The sequence below is a fragment of the Nelumbo lutea genome, chromosome 7, assembly GCF_056320005.1.
Source record: "Nelumbo lutea isolate HS-2025 chromosome 7, American lotus-T2T, whole genome shotgun sequence".
In the NCBI taxonomy this organism is placed as follows: domain Eukaryota; kingdom Viridiplantae; phylum Streptophyta; class Magnoliopsida; order Proteales; family Nelumbonaceae; genus Nelumbo; species Nelumbo lutea.
This window is the reverse complement of record NC_142690.1, coordinates 28,671,604-28,689,221: the sequence shown is the minus strand read 5'-3', so window position 1 is coordinate 28,689,221 and position 17,618 is coordinate 28,671,604. Positions and strand designations below refer to the sequence as shown.

The 17,618-nt window shown below is 33.8% G+C and overlaps 1 protein-coding gene across 1 annotated transcript in view; it reads left to right on the top strand.

The window, feature by feature from the left end:
* LOC148845892 (beta-hexosaminidase 3-like) overlaps positions 1-12,212 on the top strand; it is a 59,161-nt gene extending 46,949 nt beyond the window's left edge. The window contains exons 12-15 of the mRNA XM_088955144.1: positions 1,243-1,341; positions 1,429-1,488; positions 2,080-2,330; positions 11,816-12,212. Of these exons, the coding sequence (XP_088811270.1) occupies positions 1,243-1,341; positions 1,429-1,488; positions 2,080-2,330; positions 11,816-11,982 (577 nt within the window). The 3' untranslated portion in view covers positions 11,983-12,212. The remainder of the gene's footprint in view (positions 1-1,242; positions 1,342-1,428; positions 1,489-2,079; positions 2,331-11,815) is intronic.
* Positions 12,213-17,618: the final 5,406 nt, after the last annotated feature.

Sequence of the window (17,618 nt, the reverse complement as noted above, 5' to 3'; positions counted from 1 at the left end):
GCCGACTGGTCAAGTTTAAGTTTTCTCGTCATCACATTCCTCCTACTCTCTTCTCTAGACACCAAGGCATAAGCTTGGGAAAGAGTTACACTATTATGAAAGAAAACTTTGTAGCAAAACCCTTTTCTGTGCTAAGAATTTAAATAGTCAAGCTAATTCTGCTCGGCATTGGAGACTAACTGCAGCACTAGAGAATGATTTCTCTTCCTACCCTTCGAACATCAGGAATATAGTGACTTCAACTGGTTGTTTTTCGGGCCTGGACGGTTTTGCTCTGATACCATGTTGAGCAAGAGAAAGAAGAGAAAGAGAAGAGGGAAGAAGAGAGAAGAGGCTGGCAGACTTAATGCCTCAAAAGAACTTGCTTCATGCGAGTGAAGCATTCGTATTTATACTATATTGGCCATACAACATAAGTGGTATAGAAATTACAAAAATACCCCTACGGGCACTAAATCTGTGTACAGTACATACAATAACATCTATCAACAATTATAAACAAGAAAAGCATAAGAAACTACTTAATTTCAACATCATAAACATTTAAAACTTCAATTTTGGCATCACCTGGTCATTTAGGCTATATGTGATGTATTAGACCAAACATGGACCAAGGAAAACCAATACCCAAGGTCATTTGTTAGATAGATGATTTGGATTGGCACATCAATCACTCCATGTAGCTAAAATAAGGTCATCTAGTAAAAACTTAAAACTAATGCAATTATAAATCTCATCAGGTGGATATATGGCATACTTTAGGCTTGAATATGCAATTGTCCTCCCTAGACTAATGCTATCTTTTACTTCAGTGGTTATCTCCAAGGAACTTAGTTGACATGCTCCTATAATAGAAAGGCACAGGGCTAGGCACAAAGGGAAAGATCAAAGACCTACTAAAAGGCCATAATCTATCCAGTCATGTGGTGTGGGAGGAAAGGGAGAAAAGAACCTTTGAACCTAATGAGCCTTCTTTCAAGGCCCTAAGAGGATGTGTGCCTTATTTTCCCTTCTTAGCTGCTGGCCACGGATGAGTTTAAGGGGGTTTAAATAGATGACATCCAAAGAAACTCACTACTAATCAAGAGGAAATAAGACACATCCAAATAATTGTTTGAATATTCTCCTTTGTTTAAAATATTCCATCTCTTATATATATAATATTCTGGTTTATCTCGATTGTTCCTTGATTAACCATTTGGAGTGGACAAACCTTAAACCAAACAACTACTTGATTTTCAGGTTAGCCAAGAAAGGGATGAATAAATCTGATGCATACAAGTACTTTGTTTTGCAAGTACAAAAGATAGCTTTGTCTCATGGATATGAAGTTATTAATTGGTAAAATGTCTAGACTCTGAGGTTTTCCAAATCTTATTTGTGATATGTGTGTATAGCATCTTAATTATGCACTCATAAGATGAACAGGGAGGAGACCTTCAACAACTTTGGAAAGCAATTAAGCCCGAAGACAGTAGTGCAAAATTGGTATGCCTTTCTTCACATCTTCCCTGAGGCATCTATAGTTCAAAAGGCACTATATAGACCCCCATTTCTCAAAATGTTGCCTAATCATTCATCATTGCTTTTCTTATAGTTGTTAATGATATTATTTACTGGGAGAAAATGGTCACTACTGTTCATGACTATAGGATAAATTAGTATAAGAAAGAGATTTGAACCTCTGAGGAGTATCTGAAGACACTGCCATAACATTATTTGCCCCCACTGTAGTCCGAGTATAATGAGATTAAGTCTCAACAATAGGGTATAAGAGAAATCTTCCGGAAATATTTATACAATTGTTTGCTTTAACTATAGATTCAAAAAACCAATTCTATTCCATTGGGTGTCAACTTCTAATCCGTGTGGAGTTATCGTTTTTATGTCTTGGTTGATTTTAGGCAATCTGAACCTTGTTATGCCATATATAGCTTCTCCATTTTATTGTGATCATTATAGTTGCTTTTCCAATTTAATGTAAATATTAGAAGTAGCCTCTTATTTTCAAAAGAAAATTATATTGTAAGAGGATTCTGGTAAACTGGGTTTGATGTCCTTTGCATGATGCCTTTGCAGGCTTGACAATAGTGTTCCTGAGAAAGTGGTTGCAGCTGGGCTGAGATGCATTATCAGCAACCAGGACAAATGGTATTTGGATCACATGGATCAAAGTTGGAGGGATTTTTACACAAATGAACCACTCTCTAACATAACAGACCCTACTCAGAAAAAATTGGTTATTGGAGGTGAAGTATGCATGTGGGGAGAGTATGTTGATGGGTCAGATATTCAGCAAACTATCTGGCCTCGTGCTGCAGCAGCTGCAGGTAGCTTTTATTTTCTAATCTTGTATTCCTTGAGAGGAAAATCAATCTTTTTTTAAACCACAAAATCTATTCCCAATGGAGAGGCATCCATCATAAATTTATTAATAATATGAAAAAATAGCCTAAGAGGGGGGACATAGAAACCTTACCCCTCGAAAGAACATATACACCAAAGACTTCAACTCATAAAATTACAATAAGCATAATCTAGAGTCTAAGATAAGAAAGAAGAATAAAAATTAACCGTGACAAAAAAAGGACATCATAACCTGTCCTATCGGAGGCACTAAATCATGGAGAAAAACAGGCAACCATGGAATCAAAAGAAGCCATGCAGTGACTATCACATCCTAAGTTGGCAAGAGAATCAGGAACAGAATTACCTTTCAACAAAGTGTGTTTTAATTCGAAAGTTATAATACCAAATATCTCCTCCATTTCAGACCACCAATACCAAAGAGATGGATGCAAATCTTCAGAATGATTCATCAAAATAATCAGGACAATGGAATCAGAGAAGATAATTACCCGATTCAAACCAAGAGATCTAACAAGGTTGAGGTCATACCAAAGAGCATAAGCTTCTGCCACTAAGTTGTTAAAAAACCCATAGCAGTGAGCTAAAGTTACCCCTGTCATCTGAGTATCAAGAAAACTCATCATCTAAGTATTATTTATACAAATATCAAGACATATAGCAATCACATAGGGAGTAGAACTCTGCATCTATTGATGGGTCATTGAAAGAAGTTATCCTGCTCCTGCCTTAAAGTAGACCTAATTGGATGATTGTAATGATCTGCATAATTGAAATTTTTGGCTTATTATATACTACATGGCAAATGCAAAGGAAATACCATGGATAGGATGGTTAAAATGACCAAACCATGTTAGTTGTGGCAAATGAGATTTTAGGAAGATCCACCAATGGTGGTTTGAAAAACATGTATACCTTCCATGCTTTTGTGTTATAATAAGGTTGTCCTTAAGATTTACTGGTTCATGTATCTTAATTGCCTTCTCATCATCATCAACTAAGCCTTGTTCCAACCATTTGGGGTCAGCTACATGAATCCCATTTCTCCATCAATCACTAGATAATGGACAATTAAATCAATTCTTATTACTTCCACCCAAGTCCTTTTCGGTCTAACCCATCTCTTCTAGCTCCTCCAGCTTGTCACATATCACTTTTTTCTAACAGGTATTGTAGATGATGTTAGGAAACCTACCTATAACTTAGGGCTCTTCCAGGGAACCAACATCCAGAGGAAAGAGAGAGAGAGAGAGAGAGATTGATTACTAAAATTCTTTGATGCCTTCTCATTTCCTTCTTAATGGTATTTATTTCTTTTACATTCTGATTGTTACAGCTGATTACGAAACCTCTTGCATTAGATGCTAGTCCACTTGCATTGTTATAGTGGTGTAGCCTTTTTGTGTACACTTGGCAAACTACCTTTAGTTGTACAGATCTCCCAATAGATGCTCCTCAACTTGTGATCACATACATTTTTTTTTTCCTTGGTCTTCCCTTTCTCTATACTTATTTCATATACTATTAGAGCAGTTCGGATATTTTATTGTTGGGATCATTGGAATCAGCAACTTCCTTTGGAGGAGTTTATTGGTACTATCAACAATGCCTGTGATTTTTTGAGTGTAGAAGACTAGAAGTAGTTGCGCCTTCCAAAGTAGAGAGTTGTCTCCACTCATTTTGATGGGGAGATAGTGTGAAGTAGTAGAGATCGAAGAAGAGATTACTCCTCCATATGAAGATTTGTTGGACTAAGAGTTTTGGGCTGAACTTTGAGAGTTTTGGATCGAGACTGTATCACCGTTGGAGGCCATGGTATCTAGCTCTGATACCAAGTTAAACTAATAGCACTCAGTAGATTGAGAACTGAATGGTTAGGTGTGTGTTTATGATGGACTGAACCCTATGTATTTATAATGAATAATCAAAGTTGAGTTGCAATAAAACACTTAGGTGTTTAAGATAGATTACTGCACTAAGAGATAAGATATAAGAAATAGAGAAGGATTAGGAGATAGAGATGAGGAGATGGATTAGGATTTTGAGTAAATACCCAAACTGCTCTAATATATACAATATAATTTATTAGAAATCAAATAAAACAAAGTTTGTATCTTCATCTCAAAAACTATGCACCACCTTCTTCCTACCTCAACTCTCTCTCATGTAAGTTTGGAACCACATTATCCTGCTTCCTAGCTACCTCACTCCCAAACAGATATCCTCCATTTTCTCTCATGTAAGGTGGGAGCCACACCATTTTACTTCTCACAAACAAACAAGACAAAGTCACATATGAAGCAAAAGTGAACCAGAACTTACACCTAACCTATTTGCACTCCCATGCATTTACACCAGTGCAAATGAAATTCACACTACAAACAAACTGAACCTAGAGGATTGAAACTAATCTAGACACATTTTCTTTGAGTTTATAATGTCAAAATTTGAAAATTTCCCATTTTATTACTTACTATTCTTTTGTGCTAAAGTGTTGGTTGCTCTCCTATAATGTCCCCTATATTTTCATCACCTTTATTGTGTAGGAGTAAACAAGTCAACGCTATATGATTTTACTATTCATTACATATTTTTATTATTTATAGAAGGGTGTTTTTATCAACTTAGATATTACTATGTATCCAGCCTTAGAATTTGATTTGCCTATCTATCGTTCGGGTGTGATTTAAGATTCAAAGTTATTGCATAAATAGCATAAGCGTTATAAGAGTTATTGAGTTTTCTTATGATAGTGGCAGTTTTGTAATTTATGTGTTTCCTAGCTCTAGTAGGATTGACCAACACTAGAAAAAACATGGATGAAGGAATTAATTGATTTTATTTGAGTGTTTATAGCTCATTTTAGGTGTAGGAGAGATTCTTAGGTCCTATACTTATTCTAAGCACCTCATTAAGTGGTCCAAGGTTTTCTCTCTATTTTCTCATCAATTTTATAAGAAGCTATTAACAGCCATCAATGGTCCCCTAACTTATTGTAAGTCTTTATTAAAAGTCATCAAAGGATTGAAACCAATTGAGGTATTTTGGGTAAAAGACTTAAACATATCTTGAGTTTTCATAAATTGACTTAAACATGACCTAGGTTTTCCAAAATGACTTAAATATACCTTGCGACTTTTTTATCCTTTATTTTCTTTCAAATTTTCAAAATATATCCTGAACTTTTCAAGCTTGTGTTGGTGGTGGGCATATTAGTAAAAACACCAAAGCATAACAAGTTCCAACTAGACCTGTTCATGGGCTGAGTGGCCTGACGGGCCAGACCGGCCCGACCCAGCCCAACCCTCGGACGGGCTTGAACACACAAATGAGCCAACGGGCTTGACCTCGGGCCAAAAAGCCCAGCCCGGCCCAACCTATAGACTAAACCCAAAAACCCTAATATCCTAACCCTTATTCATCTCTTTCCATATTTCTTGTTAGTCGAACTGCCTATTGTTGAACCTCTCTTCTCTTCACATTCTGCTCACACTCTCAAGCAGTCGCAGAATCGGCGAACATTCACTGATGCAACAACTCCAACAGACCGGCAATGAGTCTCTCTCTCTCTCTCTATCATTCTTTTTCTCACTTCTTCTCTTTCAAATCTCAAACATCGGCAAGGTGCCGAACACAGGCACCGGCAGCGGTGGCGATGAGTCCTCTCTCTCTCTCTCTCCACACACACACACACACACACACACATAGACGCAAACTCAGCACCGGCAAACACAGTCACCAGTGGTGAGTTCTTTCTTCTATTAGGTCGGGCTTTGGGCTCAGGCCCATGCTTTGGGCTTTTTATTAGGGCCAGGCTCGGGCCCATGTTATAGGCCCGTTGGTCAGGTGGGGCTCGGGCTCGGACCTAACAAAATCATGTTTATGAAGAGTAAAAGCCCGGCCCATGAACAGGTCTAGTTCCAAACCCCAACAATAGGATGAGAAGAACATAGAAATAAAGAAAGAAATGTGGCAATGCTAGTTAAAGTTTTTTTCATTTCTATCTCTTACTCCATCTTATCTCTAACTCTAGTTTACTTTGAAGACAAAAGAGATGGGGGAGAAGGAATGTGCTAGTGTCAATATCTTATTTGTAAAATGCATTTCTTTTGGGCAAGAGGAACAAAAATTGAAAGTTGAAACAAACCCTTCTTTCAACCCACCAAATCAAGAATATCAAATGGAATAAATTCACTTTTCAATCCCTCTTTCTCTCTCTTCTCTCCTCCCATGTTCTTCTTCTTCTTCTTCCTCCACCTCACTTTTCTTGTTTCTTGCCCAAAAGGGAAAAATAAGGTTTTAGGAATTATAAATAAGTCCACACATGATGTTTTATTGATGGAGGGTCTCTTTAAGTCTAGTGGGGTCATCTCACAAGGTATATTTAAGTAATTTGGGAAATTTTAGGGTACGTTTAAGTCAATTTATGAAAACTCAAGGTATGTTTAGGTCTTTTATCCTAAGTCTTTTCTTTTGTTTATTTCAAAATTAAAAATTTCTGATTCTAGTCATTTCTTATCTTTTTGTACCAAAATCATCTAATTGCTACTCATATTTGGAGTAGGCTACATGAATACCGTTTTTCTATTTTGTTCTATTTTGAATGCCATATCCATTGCTAAGTTATTGGTACTTAAATCATTTCTTAATACTTCTAATCATGTCTTTTTTGGTCTACCCTTATCCCTTCTAACCACTTCAACTTGCAACAAATCACTTCTTATGTGTGCTATTGATGGTCTTTTATACATGGTACAATACCATCTTAGTCTACTTTATCTCGTTTTATCACCTATTGGAGCTACTCCGAAGTTCCTATTAATGACTTCATTTTTTATCCTATCCTTTCTAGTTTTTTTGTCATCCCTCAAAGCATACATATTTTGACCACACTCATTTTTTGGAAATGTTGCTTCTTGACTACCAACACTCTGCTCCATATAGGATTGAATGCCTTACATAACTATTTTACAAAATTTTCCTTCTAATCTACATGGTATTCATCGATCTCATGTTTTTCTCCATTTTTCAAGATTATTCTAATTCTATGAGCAACATCCACCTCAATCTCTCCCTGCTTATGGATTATTGAACCAAGGTACGAAAAAAAAGGTCATATTGAACTATCATAAGTGCATCCTGATTTGCACTCCCATATTTGGATGTCCCTAATAAATTTTCATAAATAGTTGTCATATCATTTCACATCCCAAAATTACACCTAAAATCCTAGATCCTAGATTTTTTAACAAATTTTTTATCCTTTGTTTAAGCAATGTTTTCAACAACCCAATCACAATCCTAGTTCAGGTCAGCCTCTAACGCGCTAAGAAATTAAAGAAGCGTTGACTCAATTAATAATATATATTGACTTAATTAGATAGCTAAACCAATGGCCCATCTGAGCTATACAATTAATGGGTCATTGGATTTTTGCATTATTTTAATTTTCTTGAAATTTCTTTATGATGACGACATCATAGTTTAACCCTTTAACCTAAACAGTTGAACCGCTAACCCATTGACCCAAAGAGAAAGCAATTCAACCTTAGAAAGCCTAACTCTGCAAATCATTCATTACTTCTTGGGTTTTTTTTTTTTTTTTCTTTTACAATACTGTTACCTAGAAATTCTGGATAGATAGACCATTTAGAAGAGACAACATATTTTCCAATTTTATGTTCAACACCATTTGCCACTCTTGGAACATGAAACACTGAGAAATTGGTAATGCGATGTAAGAGACACCTGCAATCTGAAATTAGCACTTTAATCGGCCATCATGGTTCAACTAAGTCTACCAACAGGCATCATAAAATGCTTAGCGTGCCTCCTTCTACAGAAATGTGCATTACACCTAAGGCTACAACTTGGATCGGGTGGATGCTCGAGTTTGGGTTAGGGTTGAAAGCTATAAATCCGACTTTACTTTGGGTTGGGTTAGGATTGACCCTTTGGACAATCCGATCCAATCCAAACCTGACTTTATAGTACATATCATATATACATATATATATATATAACTATAGTCATTATACAACTATAGTCATTTCAAACATTTTTTTTCTTAATTTTGTACTTAAAAAACAAATAAAAATATCAACAAACAAATAATAATAAAACATAGAATTAATAAATGTAATTAAAGTCAAATTAAGATCTAAGATTAAGAAGTTCTACAAGATTTTAAGGGATGGAAAGAAGGTTGGGTTGGGTTGTGTTAGGGTTGAAGGAATTTATTTAGGGTTGGGTAGGTCAGGTTGGGTTAGGGTTAAGGTTGGGCTAGGGTTGGCCTCAACCCGACCTAACCTGGCCCTACTTGCAGCCCTAATAACACCCACCTCTAATGCAAAGGAAAGACCTACAACTAACGCCAGAGCTTCAGCCCTCTCTAGGGTATCACGAGACAAGGGAATTGCTCTAGCATAAACAGTCTCCCTTTTCATCCCGAATCACCATTCCTGCTCCGGAGGATGTTGGGCCCATTGCTCCATCTACATTCAGCTTGAGAAAACTAGCCTCTAGCCTTGTCCAACATGTTGGGCTTCTAATATCATTACAGGGTTGGATCACCAGTCTTCTCACATCATTTTTTGCTTCAACAATATTCGCTAACATAACTTGAACTCTTGCTACGATGTTCAAAGGACTATGGGAAAATCTATGATGCGAAAAAGATATGATATGAAAAGAATTTTCACCAATCAAAATCCACCCATGAATTTTGATAAATAACACCTTATTTGCTCCCACGTTTGTGATTTCAGTTTATTGGTCAATTATTTTTCCTACATCATAGTCAAACCCAAGGACTAAAGTAAACACCAATGAAAACCAACTTATTACGTGCGCACCAAATTTTCCACATAATAATTGCACCATGCAAAAGGCAATTCCCCTCCCCATTGTTAATCTGATCTACTTTCCACCAGTCTAAAATCCCATCCTTCACTAAATGGTAAACCCCTTCCATTCTAATGTTGAGAGAAGAACCAAACTAGATGGCTCTCATTTCTAGATAATCAAAGACGAGGTGTAAGATTGTCTCATCATGGACAAGACAAATTGGACACGTCCTCTCATTAGTTTTATGGAGGCAGTAGAGGACTTCTCTTGTTGGGAGGAGATCTTGAGCACATTTCCATAAGAAGTAAATTAGGAGAGAGAGCTTTGTGTTGCCAAAATCCATGCCATTAGCTTTTGAGTTCTCATTAAAAAAATCATCTCTACCATTAGCTTTTGAATTTTTTACCTTTCCATCACCATCATCATCATTAAAGCCTTATCCCAACTATATGCACAAATCCCATTTTGCAAATCCATTTTATTTAAAGCCATTAGCCATATTCATTATTAAATTATTGGCACTTAAACCATTTTTTATAGAATTTTCTTTTTAACCAAAGTTGTATTTATCTATCACATAAAACTCTAGATGCACCCCTTCATTTTTCCCATCTTGCTCTAATTCTATGAGCAACATCCTCCACAATCTCTCCCTAGTTATGAATTATCAAACTAAGGCACTAAATGATATACTACATTTATTTTCCCCACAAACCCATTTAAGTCCCATCCTATAGAAATCTTCTCTTCATCATTCGAATTTCTTGGATTAATCCTTTTAACCCCTTTTTACACTTTTGTTGTTAAATCGTCCCTAAACCAAATTCTAGACCATCAATACCATTCTAGACTCTCTTTGGTCATAGTTGTACTTCATCAAATTTGGTATTATCATATTAGAGCATTCATATATAAGTTGGTAGTTCACTTCTTATCCTACCAAAGTTAAAAGTATTTATACTCATGTATATTAGTTTTCACTATCAACTGATTCAAAGGGGCAATACTCCCTGATTTTTAGTGTTTCATGTATCAACCTATTCCAAAAAAGAGATACTCCCAGAGAATCTACAATTTTTAGTTATTTTCTTTTTTGAAGAGAAAATTTATTAATCAAAAGATGGGGAGACATAGACCTTACCCCTCAAAGAACCAATACAATGAAGCATAAAATCCTACAGGATATATAACAAAAAATAAACTCAAGTAGAGTATAGTGGGTGACATCCTTTATTTGACCTTGAGGATTTATGCACTAGATCCAAGGGTTTATTTCAATTTTGTTCCTTTTTAGATTTGTGACCCCTCTTCTTCCCTTGAATAGTAATGAAACTTTGACCTCGACTGTGATCCTCTACTTCATTCTTGTCTAGTTCATCATCATCAATCCTAGCATCTATTTCACTAGAGGGAATCTCTTCCTCTACAATTTGAGTTTCCAAACCTCTCGTAACAGGTTGAGTTTCCACACTATTATATATGTTCATAATGGCTGCATACCTAGCATCAAGACGCTTTTGAATCATAGCACTAAAATTTCTCAACTCCGTGAAATCTAGTTTTCCTCCTTCAAATTGAGGTTCATCGTCAACTATAGCCACCACAGTCATCTTTTCACAAGCATTTGGATTAGAGTTTAGTGGGAACTCTTGTGAACCTGGATTAGAGATCTCTTGACCACTTATTCCCTGCTTAGGATTAGAGTTTAGTTATTTCAATCAAAACTTCTAAGTCGTAAAGTCATCCTTAAACCTTTCTTGGCCCATTTTACTCTCATAATCTCACCATTCTGTCATAATTATCCAATAACAATTGAGTCACACATGGAGAACATCTCATCCTCCTCCATAGTATTATGCAAGGGGAGATGTTCCCAATTCACAGGAGGTAGTGTGTTGTGGGTAGACGCAGGCAGAGTTCTCGTGGGCAGGAGATCCGGAGTCATAACAATTAGTAACAATAAAACAATTTCAACATTGTTCAAGTCAACTGCAATTGATATTTTGTAATTTTTTCCATTTATATCTACATTTTACTTCCTGGCCAAGATCTAAAGTTTACCTAAGCTGATTACAAAACAATATTGAAGGTCATTCACAAAGTTCATAGTTTTAAATAAATAAATATATTTTTTAATTTGCACCAAAATTATTATATAAAGAGAAACATAATTTTGAAGGCAAAATGACACAACCTAAGTAAATGTAGTCAAGATTTTCGTTAGAGACAAGTTGAGTGATGATATAAGCAGCACTATGTAAACTTTTTAATTGAAATAAACCTAATAGAAAATATAAACCGAATGCATACTAAGTTATTTTCAACAAAATAAGAATAAAATTTGTCAATAGTTTTATATTTATTATCTTAGTTGTTTAATTATGCTAATTATTTGAATCTTGAAATGTTTAATATATATTTTGTTCTTTCAAAATATCACTCTAGATCTATCTGCAAGTGGATGTATATATATATATATATATATATATATATATATATAAGAGTTCCTTTCATTTGTGAAAAGGCATTCCATTTACACATGATTATTTGTTAGTTAGTTGTTTTTTTTGGTTATTTATTGAAATGTTTTGTCTGGGTATAGAGAGACTTTGGACTTCCTATGATAAGTTGGCAAAGGATCCGGAGCAAGTTATTGGAAGGTTGGCTCACTTCAGATGTTTGCTGAATCAAAGGGGAATTGCAGCAGCTCCATTGCTTGGATATGGTCGAGCTATCCCTACTGAACCAGGTTCTTGCTATAAACAGTAGCAACTTGGAGTTCTGAACTACATGTTTGATGTTCTTAGCGGCAAACAACCCTTGTAAATCTTATCAATAGCTTGAATAGTGCAATTTCAGCAATATTGCATCAATTTTGTCTAAGATGTAGATGAATCAACATTGTTTCTTTTTTCAAATATCTTGAAAATAAAGAATAATACTCATGGAAGAAGAAAATTTGGCCAAGTTTTGTACAATAATATGAGGTTATTCCATCATCATGGTAGCCAAAATGCTCTTATAATTTTTGAACATGTTTAGGCCAAGGTTTTAAATATAGACACGGGCCAATACATCTGTGTCAATGCTTTTTTTATATGTTTTACTTTTTTTTTTTTTTGAAACCAGTTCAGAGGGGTTGGTTTAAGGTCCGATTACCCTTTGAACTAGTGGCTGACCCGATACAACTCCTGTAAGGGCGTATCAAGAAGCCACCAGCATAATACGTATCGGTCGATGCATGTCGATACTTTAAACCTTAGTTTAGGCTTATGCTATTTGCATTTTGATTTGGCTTGAATTTATTGTTAAGCTCACATATGATAAAGCCCAACCAGATAAGCCAAGTTGAAGCCCATTGTGTGCACTTGTCTTGTGTGACCCTTGCAAACCGTTACTATGCATGATCACCTTATCTTGTTGTTACTTGTTTGTATGTAATAGGCACTAAACTCTTTGTATAGTAGATTGTAAAAGATTAAAAGTTGTACTTATCCATAACAAAGAACTTATATTAAAAACTCTCTCATCCCTGAATGAATCAAGAGTGAGAAACTATTCTCTCAACTTTGAGTTCTTTCATGGTAATCAGAATTTTGATACTGTTTTATTTTTCATCTACTTTGATTGTAAAAATTGGTTTTATCAATGGCATCTTAAACAAATTTTGGTGCACTGAAAAGAAACTCATTGTGGTTCTTCTCAACTATTACTACCCACAACTTCTTTGATCTTCCTAAGTAACAACTATGCAAATCTGATTTCAATGATGATGGATGTGGTAAGAATTGCCTATTGTGGAAGTTTCAAGACTTTCCTGTTTTAGGCGGAGTTTGGGGGTGCCTATTTGAAAAGTAAATGCTTATTGAATAAGTGCTTAAATAAATGTTTATTCTAAACTTCTAATAAGCACTCATGAGTGCTTGGGTGAAAAAAAAAACACTTATTTCAAATAGGGGTAGTATAGATATTTTCAAAATAATGCGGCAGGCCAAAACAGGTCAGAAATGAAATAAGCACAAAATTTGGGATTCTCTTCTTGAATAAGCACTAATTCCCAGGAACTAATAAACACTTATTCACAGGAATAAGCATTAATTTGGGTTTATTTTCCAAACACAAATAAGCACTTATTGTTGACATCCCAACCCAAAATAAGTGCTTCTTTTTAAGCACTTCGACTTAGCCTAAGTATTTTAAAGGCAGTCCAAGGCACAAGGCTCTTGCCAATGTAGGGTATGGGGAGGGATAGATGTATATAGCCTTACCCAATCACATACAAAGAGATTGTTTCCTGTGCTAGTCATTTATTAGAAGGTTTTAAATTATTTGGATTTGTTGGGGCACATTGTTTTGGTGACACTTAAATGGTGAACACAGCCTATCTGCAATTGGAGAAGTTGGACCAACTTCTCATTTTTCTTTTCAAAGGCACTAATGCATAACTCCATCAAAAGCAAATACAAACAAGACTCATTGGAGAGGCAAGGTGCTAGTTCCAAGAGCCACTGAGAAGTGAATAGAAGCCTTTGAATGAAGAGAAAATTAGGCAAGATGATGAGCCCTAACATTTGCCTCCCACATGACATTAACAAATTTAACATCAACAAACTTGGCTACAAGGTCCCAGATGTTCTCCAACACAACATGAAAGGGGGAGAAAAATTGTTGAGTAGGTTGAATAATTACATAAAGTGCTATAAGGGAATCAGATTTGATAACCAACAAGGTTTTGGTAGAGACTCCCTTTGGGAACTATCTTTAATGATCACCTCGCTTCCTATAGCTTTTGAGAGTCCATTCATCCAACTACTCCAAAAATTTTGCACTCATTATGATAAATGAATCTGGATCTCCTACCCACAGGACACTACAATTGTACATTAGGAGCATCTCCCCATGAATGATAACATGTAAACATAGAAGATGTTCCTAATGTACAACTGTAGTGTCCTATGGGTAGGTGTTGATAGGAGACCCAAGCTCAAATAAAACTAGGGAGGCATATCAGTACACTTGAATATGAGAAAATTAGGAGTGCACCAGAGCTGCCAACAAATAATTGCCACCAATTCTAAATAGAACAAAGGATGAAAAGCATTGAGCCAAACCACACACTTTGAGAATAAGGATAGTGGAGTAAGATATGGTCCACTATTACTTCTTTCACTTGACACCCCAAGAAAGCACTTAAGTCCCCATAACCTCTCTTAACAAGATTTGATCTACTAGCAACTTTATCCAGAATTGTTGATCTAAAGCTTTAGGAACATGCTCAAATCCATTAACCTCTTTGTCTCAAATCGCTTGAGCCACCCGATAGGCACTCTTCATAGTGAACCGACCATCTATACAAGGATTGATCGGGCCAATTTGATTCCCTAAATTTGACCCACCTGAACAACACTGTTCCACTTTGTTGAGAGGCCTTGCATGGAAAGAATAAAGAGATAGGGGAAAGAGGGTCCCTTCCCTCAACCCCAGGGATGGAGTAATATGACCCTTAGGAGATCCACTTATGAGAAATGAATGAGATATCGAGGAGATTGCCTTCATTGCTTAAGAAATCCACCTTTCATGGAACCCCATTCCCCTTAGAATTCGTTTCAGAAAGCTCCACTCCAACTAATCATAGATTTGTTGTGCATATCGATATTAATGGCTAGATCATACCACTTCCCTTTCTTTTTCTTGTGAAGGTAATGAAAGACTTCATTAGCAAGGAAGGCACTATCAGATATCCTGCGACTCGGATGAAAGCATTATAATAGTAAAAATGTACGTGCGTTGCACGTGACAATATCAAATGGTGATGATGATAATAGTAAGCAACCAAATGACATTACTGGTTGAACCATTAACCTATTTAACCAGGAAAATGGACTATGATTAAGACATTAATTCATTTTTTTCCTTTGTATTTTAGCAATTTCTATCTTTACTAATAATAATTCTTATTTTTCAAACATATTTTTGTTTAATATGAAGAATATATAATATTATTGCATGTTCAACTTTTTCTATAAAATTTATAAAAAAGTCTATATTTTTATTTTTTAGTATTTAATTTATGAGATAATAAAAATTACTTATTTACCAAGAGGAAATGCAATTCCAATATATTGTTTGAATATTTTTTTTAATGTTATGGCCAAATCAATTATTTATATATATCATTCATATATAATATGTATATGTTATTTATTATTTATTTATAAATATGCTATTTATATTGCATTTTTGTAAGCTTCTTATATGATGGAAATAGTTGAAAAATACTTATATTTTTTGCTTTTCTTTATTTCAACTATTATATTTTTTTTTTCTTTTAATAATTTATTTTTTTAAATTAAATTAGGTCGTATAAGACTTGGATATCCAACATATTGATCAGATTTGGATTTGAATCAATATTTATGAGATTTGATAAGATCTTTGGATTGAATCGAATTCAAATATGCATTGATTCAAATTCGATCTGATATATTTGCATCCCTACCAAACCACTTGCCTACAATGACCTAGCTAATTAAATCATTGAACCATTTGACACAGTTAGTTGGGTCATGTGTTAAACATTAATGCCCTTTATTTTGTATCCTATTTCTATCACTAATGAAAATAATTCTTATTAATCACACTTTTTTTATATAATAAATATATAATATTATAGAATGTATCCAAAATTATCTACAAATTTCTACATTATCTAGAATTTTATGTATTTTATTATTTAATAATAACATCACGTGTTGATCCATTTGACATGGATAGTTGAACCACTAACGCATTACTTGGATGGAAAAACCATTTTTTCTTTTTTGGTTGATTTTAAATCATGTTTTACATTTTCATCATCAATAAAAGTAATTCTTATTTCCGCATTTATTTTTGCACAAGGCAATACCAAATGATGATGATGATAATAATCAGTAAACAAAGGACCTTACTGGTTGAACCATTAACCTATTTAACTAGGAAAATGGACTATGATTAAGACATTAATTCATTTCTTTCTTTGTATTTTAGCCATCTCTATCTTTATTAACAATAATTCTCATTTTTTCAAACATATTTTTGTTTAATATGAAAAATATATAATATTAACATATGTTCAATTTTTTTATAAAATTTAAAATAATTCTTACTATTTAATTTATGAGATAATAAAAATTACATATTTACCAAGAGAAAATATACTTCCAATATATTGTTTGAACATTGGTTTTTAATATTGTGGTCAAATCAATTATTTATATTATAGTATATATTATTTATATATAATATATATGTTATTTATTATTTATTTAAAAATATGTTATTTATATTACATTGTTGTAAGCTTCTTATATGATGGAAATAGTTGAAAAATACTTATATTTTTTATTTTTTATTTCAACTATTTTCTTTTTCTTTTTCTTTTAATAATTTGTTACTTTTTTAAAATATTAAATAGGATCACATCAGATTTGAACTGTTATTTCAACTGTTATATTTTTCTGTTAATAATTTATTTCAACTATTATATTTCAATTGTTATATCAGATTTTCTTTTTCTTGATCAGATTCGGATTCAAATCAATATTTATGAGATTTAGTCGAATCTTTGGATAAAATCATATTTGAATATACCCTAATTCAAATATGATTTGATTTGTTTCCATCCTTACCAAACAACTTACCTACGATGACATAGCTAATTAAATTATTGAACCATTTGACATGGTTAGTTAGGTCATGTGTTAGACATTAATGCTCTTTATTTTTTATCCTAATTTTTATCCCATTTCTATTATTAATGAAAATAATTCTCATTAATCACACTTTTTTATATGATGAATATATAATATTATAGAATGTACCCACCCAAAATTATCGACAAATTTCTACATTTTCTATAATTTTATGTATTTTATTATTTAATAATAACATCCATTTGACATGGATAGTTTAACCACTAACCCATCACTTGAATGGAAAAACCATTTTGCTTTTTCGATTGATTTTAAATCATGCATTCTATTTTCATCATTGATAAAAGTAATTCTTATTTTTACATTTATTTTTGTTTAATATGGTCAATGTATAATAATAGAATTGTATCAAAATGCTTTATACAAAGCTTATATTTTTCTTTGAGTTTATATGTATGTATGTATGTATGTATGTATGTATGTATGTATGCTTTATTCCCAAAATGTTAGCTCATTGACTTACCTACCATCTAGATATGGAAATGGTTTCATTTTCAAACTGGTCTTAAATTTTGCATTTCATTTACATCATTGATAAAATAATTTTTATTTATCATACTTATTTTGTTTATATTATTATTACATAATATTATAGATGTGCCAATAATTGTTTCATATTTTTTGTACTATTCTATTTAAAAATATATATTT